General features: G+C 51.2%; 3 protein-coding genes across 18 annotated transcripts in view; all 3 read right to left on the bottom strand.

Moving 5' to 3' along the window:
* Positions 1-15,963, bottom strand: part of IL10RA (interleukin 10 receptor subunit alpha) — a 926,736-nt gene that overhangs the window by 390,617 nt on the left and 520,156 nt on the right. The window lies entirely within an intron of this gene.
* On the bottom strand, positions 5,562-10,238 carry TMEM25 (transmembrane protein 25). 16 transcript variants are annotated; one of them, XM_084976317.1, is made up of 9 exons: positions 9,859-10,238; positions 9,569-9,662; positions 8,994-9,305; positions 8,103-8,393; positions 7,770-7,901; positions 7,444-7,474; positions 7,189-7,319; positions 6,960-7,046; positions 5,562-6,810 (listed from the first exon to the last, which is right to left on the bottom strand). In XM_084976317.1, exons 2-9 carry the CDS (start codon positions 9,636-9,638, stop codon positions 6,737-6,739), a joined length of 1,128 nt encoding a protein of 375 aa, XP_084832443.1. In that variant the 5' UTR covers positions 9,639-9,662; positions 9,859-10,238; the 3' UTR covers positions 5,562-6,736. The 16 variants fall into 16 exon arrangements, 11 of the variants coding, with proteins under 11 accessions (XP_084832443.1, XP_084832444.1, XP_013844976.1 ...); XM_084976318.1 differs by having other exon boundaries at positions 7,189-7,289; XM_013989522.3 differs by having other exon boundaries at positions 10,196-10,238.
* Positions 10,431-15,359, bottom strand: TTC36 (tetratricopeptide repeat domain 36). The gene is made up of 3 exons (XM_084976328.1): positions 15,202-15,359; positions 14,007-14,195; positions 10,431-10,758 (listed from the first exon to the last, which is right to left on the bottom strand). The coding sequence occupies exons 1-3, from the start codon at positions 15,314-15,316 to the stop codon at positions 10,496-10,498; spliced, it is 567 nt and encodes a 188-aa protein (XP_084832454.1). The 5' UTR covers positions 15,317-15,359; the 3' UTR covers positions 10,431-10,495.

Here is a 15,963-nt window from a genome sequence, read left to right as displayed (position 1 = left end):
CTGTCAAGCTGTGGTCTCAGGGAGCCTAGCTATTGCAGTAGCCCAGGTGAGAGATGATGGGGTCTGGGATGAGGGAGGCAGTAGTGGTGGCTGTAGAGATGAGCAGATTCAGGAACCATCTCGGCGGTTTTATCACCCCAGTCAGGAAGTCAGAAACCATACTAGTTATTTCTAACACAGGATGCTAAACATGGAAAATTGGTTACAAAAGTGTCAGAAGGGCTAAAGGGATCATGGGGGGAGAGTGGAGGCTACGCAGGAAGGAAAGGTTAAAGGGGAGCATGCACTGCAAGTGGTGGAACAGAAGAGCTGCCACCGCCGCCGGGTCGGAGACCCCATTGCCTGGCTGCTGCCTCCTCTCTCCCTCCTTCCCCGCTCCCCATATCTTGCCTGTGGCGCTCACTGGCAGAACTTTAGCAGCTGGCAAAGGGAACTAGGAAAATCAGGCAACATAAAGCAGAGTATAGAAGGGAGGGTGTGGGGTAAGAGGCATCCAGGAGAGGTAGAACCAAAAGAACCTGGGGATAGACTCCATGTGGACGATGGAAGGAAAAAAAGCAAGGACTCCCAGGATTTTTGGCTTGAGCAGCTGGGTGGATAATGGAGCCAAGTACTGAGTCTTCCCTTGAAACTGATCAGCCAAAGAGAAAAAGACCTGCAGACACTGACATGGAATCCTTAAGCAAATGTCCAGGTCCCCCTTCCTACCCATCAGCTTTCAAACAGCTTTCAGGTGTCTCGTGTGTGTGTGTGTGTGTGTGTGTGTGTGTGTGTGTGTGTGTGTGGTTGACAGCTTTCAGGTATCTCGTGTGTGTGTGTGTGTGTCAGGTTGACAGCTTTCAGGTATCTCATTTGTGTGTGTGCGTGTGTGTGTGTGTGTGTGTGTGTGTGTGTGTGTGTGTGTCAGGTTTGATCTCTGGCCTCACCAAGTGGGTTAAGGATCCCAAGTGGCTGTGGCAAAGGCCGGAGGCTGTAGCTCCAATTCGACCCCTACCCTGGGAACTTCCATATGCCGAGGGTATGGCCCTAAAAAGCGAAAACAAAAAACAAACAAACAAACAAAAACAAGAGTAGGAGACTTACAAAAGGAACAGCAAGAAAATATAACAATTATGTGGAGTTGCCTGGTGGTCCAGTGGGCTAAAGAACTGGTGTTGCTGCTGTGGCATGGGTTCATTCCCTGGCCTAAAAACTTCCACATGCTGGAGGTACAGCAAAAAAAAAAAGATATAACAATTATAAACATTTACACACCTAATAACAGACTCAGAATATGAGGGGAAGTTGACAGTTGAAGGGAGAAATAGTTTTACAGTAATAGCGGGACACTCTCGATAATGGATAAAACACCCAGACTGAAGGTAACTAAGGAAATAGAATTAAAGGACTGGAACAACACAATCAACCAACTAGATCTAACAGACATGAAACCCAACAGCAGAGGATTCCCCTTCTCAAGTGCACATGGGAATTCTCCAGGAACAGAACACATGTTAAGTCACAAATTAAGTCTCAATAGATAACATACAAAGTAACTTCTCAGACCACAGGCAAGTTATAAATAACATAAAGAAAACTGAAAATTTTGTGGTAATTAAATAGTACTTTTTTTTTTTTTTTTTTTTTTTTTTTGCCTTTTTGCTATTTCTTGGGCCGCTCCCACAGCATATGGAGGTTCCCAGGCTAGGGGTCGAATTGGAGCTGTAGCCCCCAGCCTATGCCAGAGCCACAGCAACTCGGGATCCGAGCCGCATCTGCGGCCTACACCACAGCTCACGGCAATGCCGGATCATTAACCCACTGAGCAAGGGCAGGGATCGAACCCGCAACCTCATGGTTCCTAGTCGGATTTGTTAACCACTGCGCCACGACGGGAACTCCTAAATAGTACTTTCTTAACCCATGGGACAAAGAAGAAATCACAAGGCAAATTAGAAAATACTTAAGAGAGAAATGAAAACAAAAATACAACATTCCCAAATCTATATAGGACACAACAAAAGCTCAGAAGGAATTTATAGCTATAAACATTTACATTAAAAAAGAAGAAAGGGGAGTTGCGGGTTCGGTCCCTGCCCTTGCTCAGTGGGTTAACGATCCGGCGTTGCCGTGAGTTGTGGTGTAGGTTGCAGACGTGGCTCAGATCCCACGTTGCTGTGGCTGTGGTGTAGGCCAGTGGCTACAGCTCCGATTTGACCCCTAGCCTGGGAACCTCCATATGCCGCAGGAGCGGCCCAAAGAAATGACAAAAAAAAAAAAAAAAAAAAAGAAGAAGAAAGATCTCAAACAATCTGACTTTATAACCTGAGGAACTAGAAAAAGAGGAACAAACCAAACTCAAAGTTGGTGGAAGGAAGGAAATAATAAAGATTAGAGCAGAGATAAAGAGAATTAAAAAAAATTAGAGAAAGACAATAAAACCAGAAGTTGGTTCTTCAAAAAGATTAACAAAATTGAAAAACCTTTAGCCTCCTGTCTAAGAAAAAGAGAAAAGACTCAACTACAATCAGAAACGAAAGTGTGGGGGGGGGGGACAAATTAAAAAAAAAAAAGAAAATGGGAGAGTTCATGTTGTGGCACCGTGGGTTAAGGATCCAGTGTTGCCGCAGCTGCGACGTAGGACAGATCAGATCCTGCTCAGATTAGATCCCTGGCCTAGGAATTTCCATATGCTACGGCTGTGGCAAAAAAAAAAAAAAAGAAAGAAATGGTGAGTACATTACTACCAATTCTATAGAAGTGAAAAGGAGCAGGAAGTGCTAGGAACAGTTGTATGCCAACAAACTGGATACCTGGATAAAATGGACAAATTCCTAGAAACACAAAACCTACCAAGACTGAAGAAGTAGAATATTTATAAGACCTGTAATTAGTAAGGATATTGAATCAGTAATCAAAATTTTTAAAAATCAGGAGTTCCCATCATGGCTCAGTGCTTAACGAACCCAACTAGGAACCATGAGGTTGTGGGTTCGATCCCTGGCCTTGCCCAGTGGGTTAAGGATCTGGCATCACTGTGAGCTGTGGTGTAGGTTGCAGATGTGGCTCAGATCTGGTGTTGTTGTGGCTGTGGTATAGGCCAGCAGCTATAGCTCTGATTCAACCCCCTAGCCTGGGAACCTCCATATGCCACAGGTGCGGCCCTAAAAAGACAAAAAAAAATTTAAAAACTAAAATATACATAACATGAAATTTACCATTTTAACTTTTTTTTAGGGCCACACCTGCGGCATATGGAAGTTTCAGGCTAGGGGTCAAATCAGAGCTGCAGCTACTGGCCTACACCACAGCCACAGTGCCAGGTCTGAGCCACATCTGCAACCTACACCACAGCTCACGGCAAGGCCAGACCATTAACCAACTGAGCAAGGCCAGGGATTGAACCTTCATCTTCATGGATACTAGTCGGGTTCTTAACCTACTGAATCACAACCGGAACTCGCCATTTTAACCTCTTCTAAGTGTACAATTCAGTAGCCATAAGTACATTCACGCCTTGTGCAACTATCAACACTACCCAGCTTCAGAACTTTTTCATCATCCCCACTTGGAACTCTGCACTCATTAAACAATAATTCCTTCTTCCCCCTCCCTCAGTCCCCAGTAACTTCTATTTTCTGTCTATGAATTTGCCTGGTCTAGGCACCACGGAAGTTGAATCATAACAAAATTTATCCTTTTGTACCTGGTTTACTTCACTTAGCATAATGTTTTTAAGGTTCATCCATGTTGCAGAAGGTGTATTTCCTTTTTATTTAAAAAGATTTTTTTATGTATGTATATATTTATTCTTTTTATGGCCACCTCAAGGCATATGGAGTTCCTGGGCCAGGGATCACATCTGAGCCAAAGTTGCAACCTATGCTGCAGCTGTGGCAACACTGGATCCTTAACATATTGGGCTGGGCCAGGGATCAAAGCTGCATCCTGATGTTCCAGAGATGCCATTGATCCCATTGCACCACAGCAGGAACTCCTAAAACTTTATTTTGGCCACACTCTTGGCATATGGAAGTTCTTGGGCTAGGGATCAAATCAGAGCCACAGCTGAGGCAATGCTGGATCCTTAACCTACTGTGCCACATCAGGAACTCCTCAAAATATTTATTTTTAAACACAAAAGATCTGAAGCAAAGATTCAACAGTTAATGGTGGATACACAGGTGTTTGTGCTGTTTTCTCTACTGTGGATTTAAAGATTTCCTTTAAAAAAAACCCATACTTGAATAAACAAATAGAACCTAGTCAAAAGTTTTTGCACAGCAAAGGAGACTATCAACAAAATAAAAAAACCTACAGACTAAAATAAAATATTTGCAAATGATGTGACCAACAAGGGTTTAATTTCTAAAATATACAAACAAGTCATACAGCTCAATATAAAAAAAAAAAATCCAATCAAAAAATGGGCAGAAACCTAAGTAGACATTTCTCCAAAGACATGCAGATGGCCAACAAGCACGTGAAAAGATGCTTAATTAACATCAATAGTTATTAGAAGAATGCAAATCAAAACTACAATGAAGTTATCACCTCACACTGGTCAGAATAGCCATCATCAAAAGTCTACAAATTATAAATACTAAGGATGGTGTGGAGAAAAGGCAACCCTCCTACATTGTTAGTGGGAATATAAATTGGTGCAGCCACTGTGCGAACAGTATGGAGATTCCTTAAAAAACTAAAAGTAGAGGAGTTCCCTAGTGGCTTAGTGGTTGGGGACTTAGCACTGTCACTGTGTGGCTCAGGTTGCTGCTGTGGCTTGGGTTTGATCCCTGGCCCAGGAATTAACGCATATCACAGGTGTGGCCAAACAAAACAAAGTGAAACCTAAAAACAGTTACCATATGATCCAGCAGTCCCACTCCTGGGCATATATCTGAAGAAATGAAAACTCTAATTCAAAAAGACACATGCACCCCAATGTTCACAGCAGCACTATTTAGAATATCCAAGATTTGGAAAGAGCCTAAGTGTCCATCAGCAGAGGAATGGATACTGAAGTGGTATATAAATACAGTGGAATATTACTCAGCCATAGAAAAGAATAAAATATGTGATTTGCAGCAACATGGATAGGCCTAGTGATTATCAAGCTAAGAGAAATAAATCAGATAAAAACAAATATCATTTATATGTGGAATCTAAAAAAATGACACAGATGAACTGAGACTCACAGACATGGAAAACAAACTTATGAGTTCCTGTTGTGGCTCAGCAGTAACAAAACTGACTAGTATCCATGAGGACTTGGGTTTGATCCCTGGCCTCACTCAGTGGGTTAAGGATCTGGCATTGCCTTGGGCTGTGGTATAGGTCGAAGACATAGCTCGGATCCGGTGTTGCTGTGGTTGTGGCTGTGGCTGGCAACTACAGCTCTGATTCAACCCCTAGCCTGAGAACTTCCATATGCCGCAGGTGTGGCCCTAAAAACACACACGCACAAAAATTATCGTTACCAAAGGCGAAAGGGGAGTGGGGTAGGAATAAATTAGGACAACCTTGTAAGTCAACTATACTTCAAAAAATCATATTTGAAGGAATGAAATAGACATACAACATTCACTCAGTCAAGTTTATTGAATCTATTGTGTGCTCGGCACTGTCCTAGGCAGTAAAATGAGAAAAATCACAAAACAAGGTATCAACAAGGGAAAAATATATTTTGCACTCTACTGGTTTGCACTCTTTTCCTTGTTGCTTTTCAAAAGTGTTCTTAGCTTGTTTTGGGATACGTGGTCTCCCTCCTTTTTCCATGTCCCCTAAGGTTTCTGGCACTGTCCAGTTATGAGCCACTATGACCATCCCCTAAAGAACTGAGGGTGGGATAGGAAGCTTCCTGCCGAGGGGCCAGTCCAGGGCTGCTCAGGGCTGGGATCCCAAGCGGTGGGAGAGACATCGTGAGTGGGAAACCATCAACCCCGGGGGCTCAGGGCACTCACAGTGAATCATGAAAAGGCCAGACTTGGGAAAGTCACGGATGGGGCCCTGGAGCCCTTGCTCACCCCCTCCTCAGGAGTTGTGCTTAAAGTGCTAACACTAAGAAAACAATGCATAGCTACACATGGTCCTGGATGCACCAGACTTCTCACCTCCCACTCTTCTCCTGACTTGTGCTAACACCAGGCGCTGGCACCCCTGGCGTCAGGTCAGTGGGGAGTCTAGTGCCCCAGTGGAGAAGTGGAGCGGGTCCAAGGCATAACTCGATACCCAAGAAGAGGCGGGGGTCGAGGGGGCAGCGAGGTATGCCGCAGAAGGGACTGCTGTGTGCTTGGCCAGTGCCCCCAGCTGGGGACTGGTTCTCTACAGCTAGCAGGGTCTTACATTCTCCCTGAGGGAACAAAGCTGCATAGCATGGAAAGGAAATCCAAGACGTGCAGGGTCCTCCCAACCAGGCGTGCTCCATGCCTGCTGTACAAAGTGCTGAGGTGTGGGGCACAGCAGACCCAAGCCAGCAGAGCCAGGCCACACCTAGATGCTGAATGACCTCAGGCACACCTGGACTAAGCACTCAGTCCGCCTGGGCACAGGCAATCATGCAGGCCCCCAACGGGAGCTGGGGCAAGGGCTTAGGTCCAGCTAAGAGCCTCGCCAAGGATACCTGTGCTCCAGAGGGCAAGCAAAAGTGGCAGTGGCATGGCCTCTTTCCGTCGGCAATGTGGCCAGGCAGAGGATGCCTTGGAGGAGGATGGGGAGGGTGCCCAGGGGCCAAGGAGGAGCTGGTCTCAGCCTCAGCTCAGAGCCAGATCTCATCACTGCTCACACTGGACACCCGATAAATGTAGCCCAGCATCGGGAGACGGATGAAACCTGCGGGGTCGGAGATGCCAGGAGACTCAGTAACCCTCGTTCCTTAGAAGCTGTGTGATAGCTCTCTTTTCTCGGGGACTCAGAGGCCTCTGGCACAAGCGAAAGGGCTGAGAAGCAGAGGAGGAGGGCAGTAGGCCCGTTTCTCGTACCTCGGCTGGTAAGCAGACCTCCAGGCTCTGGGTCCAGCAGTTCTGGCCGGCTGTTGTTCTGTGCAGTCTGCTGGTCCACTGGCTTCCCTGTAGGGATGGCAAAGTGGGTGGCGCCCGGGATCAGGCACACACCCGTGGGGCCTAGCCCCACCTAAGGCCCAAGGTCTCTCTTTTGCTCAGAAGCAGCTCCTAAGATAAAACAGGGGCAAACAGAGGGCCCTGGTGATACCTCTGGAATCCGGAGTGAGGTCGTTGAGCTGCAGGTTGGACGGGAGGGACATGTTCTCCCGGGGCAGACGCACGTTGTTGAGTTTCAGGTTGTTGGAGTCGCTACAGGGCAGACAAAGGCTTGGGTGTGCCCTGGCACCAGAGGGCACAGATTCCAGCTTTGGAGCCCATTCCAGAACTACCAGAAAGCACAGGTTCCCAGCTGCCCCCATGCTGCATCTCCATTTGGCCCATCCACCCAGGCCCAGGAAATTACCTAGAGATCAGAGATGGGCGCCGGGACGGGCCTGAGGACAAAGAAACCACGCCACTGTCTCAGTGTGCTCACCTGCTCTGGGCCCTGCCCCCTCAGGCCACGAGTTGCCAGATTTGCCCAGACTGGGTTCCCAGTGCCCTGCCCTGCTACCTGGGCTGCACGTGGTCTAAACCGTGGCCGTACCCAGGAAGACCTGGCCTACCGCTGAAGAGACATTCTCCCCAGCTCCACTTGCTGCTGGGCCCTGGCCACTCCCCCCACCCCACCCCCCAACCTCGCCTCTGCTCCCCCAGGCCCCCTCTGCCCCTGCTTCGCTTTGGCCCTACCTTTGGTCTTCTTCTCTTTCCTGCAGACCAGGCAGGCCACCAAGGTGCTGAACCCCACCAGTGTGCCCAGGGCAAGTCCTCCAGCCACAACGATGCCCAGCAGTGGCACTTCCACCCGGGTGGCCAGGAGCCCTGCAGGTCATCCTCTGGTTAGGTTCCAAGTGGGCAAGGCCCCCAACTCTGAGATGCTACAGGTCACTACTCCATGCTTGCCCAAGATGGCCAGGGACAGCTTTCACAAGACCCACCCAAGGGCAACAAGTCTTTTCATTTCTGTACTGTGATCCCACACCCACCCGAGGCTTTGCTGGGCTTATTGCTGGCAGTGCTCACCCGGGGCTGGAAGCGAGGCACTGGTGACACCCACATCATTGGTGGCTACCACCGAGAGGTTGTGTGGCAGGCTTCGGAGCTGCAGCTGCACAGTGTGGTTGGTGAGCCAGGGGTAGTTCTGGGCATCCAGCACCAGGAAGTCAGAGGCGTTGACAGTCACCGGCCCATCCTGGTCGATCCAGGTCACATTGGCAGGCGGGTTGGCACGCACCAGGGCAAAAAGTACGACCAGGAGGCCTGGGCCCTGAGCTTCTTGGTACTTGGCCCCAACCTGGGCAATCTCCGGCTTAACTGGTGCAAAGCAGAGACCAGTATGTACCTACCACAGCCCCTCCCACTCCTTGCCCTTTCTTCCCCAACTCAGAAGGGACCTAGGGGCCCGGACCTCTCCTTAGAGCAGACCGGGAAACAGGATGGCTGGGTCTGCCAGAGAGGCAGCGTTTTGTATAAACAAAGATGAAGAGTATAAATACCAGAACCAAAATGTCCAATTTGAATCCTGGCGCTGCTGCTCCCCAGCGGCAGGACCTTTGGGCACATTGGTTAACATCTCTGTGTCTCAGGTTTTTTCACTTGTAAAATGGAGACAGCAACAGTCATTATCTTGTAGGATTATAGTGAGGACAAAGTGAGTTAACGTTTGCAAAGTACTTAAGTGTTTGTTAAATGTCCTTTGGGGAGTTCCTCTGTGGCTCAGCGGGTTGAGGACCTGGCGTTGTCACGGCAGTAGCTCGGGTCACTGCTGTGGTGCATCTGGAACTTTCGGTAACTTCCACATGCTGCGGGTGTGGCTAATAAATAAATAAATATCCTATTGGACCAACCTGCCTGGCGGCTGCTGGGACTCCCTAAGCAGAGAACATCTCTCTCTGTCCACTCAGAGGCACTCACATTGTACATTGAGGATGACGGAAGCGTTGGCTGACCGGCCACTGCTTGGGTCCTGCAGGGAGCAGTTGAGCTCATGCTGAGCCCTCTGGGCAGTGACAGTGAAAGTGCTGGTGCCTCCGGAGAAGGCCTTCCCACCCACGCTCAGTAGTCTCGAGGAGCTGGCCTCCTGTAGCTGTCCATCCAGGTACCAGGCCAATCGGGGGGTGCCAGGCCCCCCTGCCACCCGGCAGGTGAAGGCATGGCGTTCATTCTCTCGAAGTGCCCGCTCAGCCCAGGTCTGACCATCAATTTGTGGCGCCAACTCCCCCCAACCTGGAACACAGGGGGTCCTAGGGAGGGCTGGTGGAAGGTTGGTACTGTTCTGAAACCAGGATGAGGGAGGTCCAGTTACAGAGGGACAGCAAGCCAAGAGACAGAACACCTGGGTTCTCTCACCAGGACTGGCTGGACCTTGGGGAACCCAGCTCTGGTGCCTGGGGCCTGCAGTGGGTACCCAAACCGAAGGTGCAGGCAAGGTGGGGAGAGAGGGAGACTTGACCCCAAAAATGCACGGCCAAAGGATGAAAGGGGTGTACCTGGGCTCAGAAGGGCTGGCAGGAGCAGCAGTGTGTGCGGGAGGGTTGCTGGCCCGGGAAGCAGCGCCATGGTGGCCCCTGTGTGGGCCCCAGGCTGCCGAGAGAAGGGGGCGGGCCTCGATGTTAGTAGCCAGGTGAGAGCAGGCAAGCTTAGTAACTCCTCCATGAAATTACTCCCCAGAAACAAAAATAAACCATGCACGCTAACACACAAGTAGACCGACCCACAGCGGTTGACGGCAAGGAAGGAAATGGCCAAGCCCAAAGATCCAAACCCAGCTGGCACGTACCTGTTCACCCTGCGGGCGCAGAACTAACCACTTACTCCAAGGGACAAACAAGCACGCGCTCGCAGGTACACAGAAACAACTAACAATGGTGCAGCCTGCACAAGGAGCTCACACACATATGCGCGCGCGCACACACACACACACGCGCACACACTAGCGTACACGTATCCCGTCCTTCTCCCGACTCTGGCTCTTTCCTGCCCAATCCCCTCTCCCATCTACACCCTCTTTTCCCCCTTTCCCCATCCTCCGGATTTGGGCCGCAGAGGAGGGGATCCGAGAGGCGGGGGAGTCGCAAAGCATCCCCGCCCGCGCCCCGCCTTTCTGGGCGGCTCACCTGGTTCCCTCCTCGAGCGCAGCCAGAGCGACTGCTCAGGTCTGATGTACACCGCAGTCCGCCGCAGGGGCCGAGGCTGCGCCAGGCGGGGCCAATCGATGCCCAACCTCCGCCCGACGTCCCCCTCCCCCGGCGGGAGCTCTGGGACCACCCCCCCGCGCGTCGTGGGCGCGCGCAGAAAATTCCTGAGTGCGTTCCCTGCAGAGGCGGTGGGCGGACGGAGACACTGGCGGGGTTGGGGAAGCCGGCAGCTTTATTGGTTGCAGGTGCCCCTCCCACCCTCCCCCGCCCGCCAGCGGCTCAGCGCCCGTTGAGCTCCCCGCGCAGCTGCCCCATCATGTCTGCTAGCATGCGGTTGCACAGAGCCGCGTACGGGTTGAGCAGCACCAGCTGGCGCCGGGCGAACTCGCTGCCCAGCCGCGCCGCTCGCTCAAAGTCCTCGCGGGCGTCGTCGTCCCGGCCCTGCAGCCGCGCCACGAGCCCGCGCTGCACGAACCCCTGGCGGGCGGCGCGGCCCCGGCCGCCGCTCAGCGCCAGCGCGCGCTCCAGGTCTTCCAGGGCTCCTGCGGGACAGACGGGTAGGCAGGGGTCAGGGCCACGGCCAGCACTCCCTCTGACCTAGAGTGGAGGCTCTGGGGCCTGGCCATTTACATCCCGCCTGCACTTGACCCTCAGTATTGTTATTCCCGTTATGCAGATGAATACTGGAAAAGTTGGCAAGATTTGGCCTGGGTTTCACAGCCAATTAGTGGCAGAGCTGGGACTAAAGTCCAGATCTCTTGAGAGATGGTGCTTATTTTCCACCATCTGATACATCAAAGCAAGAGGTTGCTGGGAGGATTTCGGATGGTCATATGTTAAGAATCTGGCCTAGGAGTTCTCGTTGAGGCTCAGTGGTTAACGAATCCGACTAGGAACCCTGAGGTTGAGGGTTCAATCCCTGGCCTCACTCAGTGGGTTAAGGATCCGGCGATGCCGTGAGCTGTGGTGTAGGTCGCAGACGTGGCTCGGATCCTGCGTTGCTGTGGCTCTGACATAGACTGGTGGCTACAGCTCTGATTGGACCCATAACCTGAGAACCTCCATATGCCGCGGGTGCAGCTCTAGAAAAGACAAAAAAAAAAAAAAAAAAAAAAGAGAGAGAGAGAGAATCTGGCCTACTGCCCAGGAACATAACAGGCAGTTTATTCCATAGATGTGTTATTAACATCTACCTTGTACCAGGTGACTGACTCTGAACCCCAGAGTTCAAAAACACTGGAATTAACTTTCTTATATATAAAGCCCATTTCTCCAACGTTTGAAGACGTCTCTTTACATTGCATGTCTTAAACCTGCTTCTCCCAACTGTTCTCTACTGAGTGCCTCTCCTCAGTCTTTTTTTTTTTTTTTTTTGCTTTTTAGGGCAGTGCACCTGCGGTATATGGAGGTTCTCAGACTAGGGGTCTAATTGGAGCTGCAGCTGCAGGCCTAGGCCACAGCAATGCAGGAGCTGAGCTGCGTCTGACCTACACCACAGCTCACTGCAAGGCCAGGTCCTTAACCCACTGAGCGAGGCCAGGGATTGAACCCACATCCTCCTGGATACTATTCGGATTTGTTGCTGCTGCGCCACAATGGGAACTCCTTCTCCTCATTCTTTGTTTCCGTGATCTTCATTATTTTGTATCTGATTTTCCTGGAAGGCGGTCTTGGGAGCTGGCCTGCTGTATTTTTTTTTTTTTTTTTTAATCATCCAATATTTGGCTGAGGCATCACAGCTCTGAACAGTAACCTCAGGCAGCCAGCTGTATCCACTGTAGGGGCCACTGGGAGCATTTCTGCAGGTCTCTGCTTCAGTTCACTCACGTTCTCTAGTCTAAAGAGCCTGTCAGGGCAGGACACTTGGGGAGTGCCAGCAGCATCCTACAGCAAGGCTGATCTTCCTTGTGCTGTCTCTTGTGAGTTTTGGTTCCTGGAACCCAGCAGGGACTCTGCTCTCCACCCCACTTGGTGGATTGAAAAACTAATCACAGCATTCCTTGGCTTTCCTCAGAGGAGCTGGTCAGGAGGAATTGAAAGCTTCCTCCAGGCAGAATCGCCTCTGATGCTCTCCAGGGTTTTAGTCCGCAGGTTGTCCCCAGTGGCCTTTATGGCCCTGCTCTGCCAAAGCCAGGTGGTAGACAGGCCTGGGGAAAGGGCCCTCTGGGCTTCCCCCATGTGTCCAGAATGGAGTCCAAACTCCCCAGCCTGGAATTCCTGGCCCAAGGAATACCACCTAATGGTCTACTAGTTCCCTCCTAGGCTTCTGTGGTTTACACTGTTGCATCAGCCTTCTCTCTGGTCCCTACCATGGCCCTCTCTGTCTGTCCCACTGTCCCTCCTTCAACCAGAGCAACCTGAGTGTAGTAAGTTGGATCCAGTCACTCTACAGGGGAAGCCCTTTAGTGATTCCCCGTGGTTTCAAGACAAAGTCCAATCTTGGCCGGATGGTCTCAGTTCTTAACTCTCCGGCCCTTGTTTAGGTCTCCAGGCTCTGGAGGGGCTCCATCCTTCCACTGCCTCCTTTTCCAGCCAGACTGGAGGTCTGAAGCTCCCTGTACCTGTCCATGCCTTCTGGACTTTGCAGGCTGTGCCTGCTTCCATTCCCTGCCCTCCATCCAGCTGACTCCTCCTCATCCTTCCAAACTCACCCCTCAGGAACAGATCCCATGCCGAACCCTCTCAGCTTGTTATGCTGCTATTATATTTATGCGTCTGTCCTACCCTCTAGGCCGGGAGCTCTTTGAGAAGCAGTATCTCATGGGGATTAAGAGCACACGTCTGGAGCCCTGTCACCTGGTCCATATCCCAGCGCTGCCACTTCTCAGCTGTGTGGGTAGAAAGCTACTTAACCTCCACGCTTCAGTGTCTTCATCTGTAAAATGGAGGTAGTAGGAGTTTCCGTCGTGGCTCAGTGGAAATGAATCTGACTAGTATCCATGAGGATGCAGGTTCAATCCCTGGCCTGCCTCAGTGGGTTAAGGATCCAGTGCTGCTGTGAGCTGTGGTGTAGGTCACAGACTTGGCTTGAAACTGGCATTGCTGTGGCTATGGTGTAGGCCAGCAGCTGCAGCTCTGATTCAACCGCTAGCCTGGAAACTTCCTTATGCCGTGATGACTGCCCTAAAAAGACCAAAAAAAAAAAAAAAAAAAGGAGTTCCCGTCGTGGTGCAGTGGTTAACGAATCCGACTAGGAACCATGAGGTTGCGGGTTCGGTCCCTGCCCTTGCTCAGTGGGTTGACGATCTGGCGTTGCCGTGAGCTGTGGTGTCGGTTGCAGATGCTGCTCGGATCCCGCGTTGCTGTGGCTCTGGCATAGGCCGGTGGCTACAGCTCCGATTCGACCCCTAGCCTGGGAACCTCCATATGCCGCGGGAGTGGCCCAAGAAACAGCAGCAACAACAACAACATAAAAAAAAAAAAAGGAGGTAACAAAAGCACATACCTTTTGGGGTTGTTGTGAATGACTATACCTCACTGGTAAAGTGCTTAGTGCCTGGCACATGGTTATTGCTATAAGCAGCATATTCCTCAGCACCTAGCCCACAGCTGCAATACTAGGCTCTCATTAAATGTTTCTTAAATAAATAAATGGAATGCAGTCTCTCAATAGTTCACAAAATCCCTAAGAGCTTAGCAGGGCCTGTGGTATATCTCCTAAAGGTAGGAATGTATGTTCCAGAAGGGCCTAGTGACTTCCCATGCCCTGTGTCCAAGCCCCACGGCCATGACATCTCTGGCCTGTGCCCTCCAGGGTCCCTTCTTCACAGGCCTCAGGGACTCTCCTCACCTGCCACATCTCCCTGGAGTCGCCGGGCCTGGGCTCGGTTGTTGTAGGCTGAAGCCCTCTCAGGCAGTAGGTTGATGGCTTGACCAAACCTCTCCAGGGCTGTACTGAGGTCACCAGCTTCTGCTGCTATCACCCCCTGCAGCTCCAGGGCCTTGGACTGCTCCAGCTGTGCTCGAGGGAAAACTCCATCTGTACCAGGGAGGGAACCAGGAGGGGACGGGTGTGCAGTTGGGAGCAAGAAGCAAAAGCCAGCTCAGGCTTTGGAAACCTGGGATGCAAGCCAGGGCTGACTGGGCTGGGCTGGAAGTCACAGCAGGAGTCAGAAGCAGTGTTCAGGGCAGGGCAAACTGAGGTCACCAAGGCTAAGAGTTAGCACTGCTTAATTCCCAAGGGTCCTGGGAGAGGGGCCTTGGTTGTCTCCCCGTTGCCAAGAGAATGAAACCCAAACTCCTTATCCTGTAGCTCAAGGTTACACAGCCAGCAAGTTGCACAGCTTGGATTTTAACCCAGGTCTTTCTGGCTCCTTGGTCTGTCCCCATTTTGCACTTGCTCCACTGCTTCCAACAGGAAGGCCACCTGACATACCCGGATCACAAAAACCACGATCCACTTCCCGTGTTTCCCTTAGCTTTTCAGCCTGAAGTCAGAAAGGCCTAGGTTTCAGTTCTTTAGAAACAAAGGGCCTCAAACGCTCCTGATGAGGACAGCAGTTCCCCTAAGGGACTGGCAGAAAAGCCTGTGAGCGCACTCTGGCAGGATTAGCTTGGCGTGTAAGAGTGTGTGACACTGAATGCTTGCTTAGTTTGGAGGCATTTAGCTGAGCCGCCCCTGCCCTGTGTCTGCCTCCTGTGCTGTTTTAGGGTGATGTACTCTCTATGACAAGGACGTGGGAGCTTCACATTCGCCCGCCCCCCCCCCTACCACGCTGGCACAGTTAAGCTTGGATCATGGGGGTGAACTGAGTGCTAAGTTCAGAGGTGTGGGGTTGAGGGAAAACCCTGGCTTCTTCCTCTTGGGACGGTGACTCTGGCCAAGCCCCCACCGGTGCACTGAGTCTCGGCCAACCTCCGATTCCAATCACAATTATCATCAGAGGGGCACGGAACAAGGGGTCTTGTAAGACCGCCTTTCTCTGTCACTTCAGTGAAGCAGGCCAGCCTGTGTGCAGAGTTATCCTCCCAGGCTAAATACTCACCTTCATCTACTTCCTTCTGTGCTTCCTGTCCTGGGTCCAATCCAATGATGTCTCCAAATGGGGAGTCCGGGTTGAAGATGGCCTGCAACACCGCCTGGTCATTCGGAGTCCCCATGGTGCGCAACTCCCAAATCTGCAAAGGTGGCTCACAATGAGAGGGTGGAAGGGGTGAGGGCCCAGCTTCTTATCAGCTGATCTGGAGGGAGGAGGTCTGTTTGAGGACCATCCCCCTTGAGGAGGAGCGTAAACTGGCTGGGGTGTAAACTCAACCCCTTTTAGCCTGGGGCTAGTGACCTGGCTTGGTAGAGTATTTACAAATATTTCTCAACTGCTTCCCTGCCCCCACCCCAGTCCTAGGGATAAAACAGAGTAAATAAATCCAATTTCAGCTTCAAGGTGGAACAGAGCAGAGAGAGGGTGCTGTCCAGGTTCTCCCTGAAATGCCTTCATTTTATTATATTCATGGATTGGGAGAAAACTGTTATAAGCCAACGCGTGACTGCCCAAGGATGAAGACGGGGGTATATGAAGTAAGGGAACGCCTCCTTTGTCCTCTTGGCCCCTTGCTCATATCCAGAGTTAACTAGGTCCTGAATATGCATCACTGATGAGTAAGGGAAGAAAATACACCTAGGAGAGGGGCGTCTGGAGGCAGGCGGTGGGGAAGGATTGCATGATTCCACCTTAAGAGAAAGGACTGTGGAAGGGACTTTGTCATCAGGTCACAGCCATGACCCTCCCATTTCTCCACCCCAGCCAAGC

Source organism: Sus scrofa, chromosome 9, assembly GCF_054392235.1.
Source record: "Sus scrofa isolate SSC_HxYL_T2T_F1_AM1 chromosome 9, Sscrofa_HxYL_maternal_Yorkshire_Landrace_v2.0, whole genome shotgun sequence".
Lineage (NCBI taxonomy): Eukaryota > Metazoa > Chordata > Mammalia > Artiodactyla > Suidae > Sus > Sus scrofa.
Note: the sequence above shows the minus strand (reverse complement) of the source record. Positions and strands in the feature narration are given on the sequence as shown.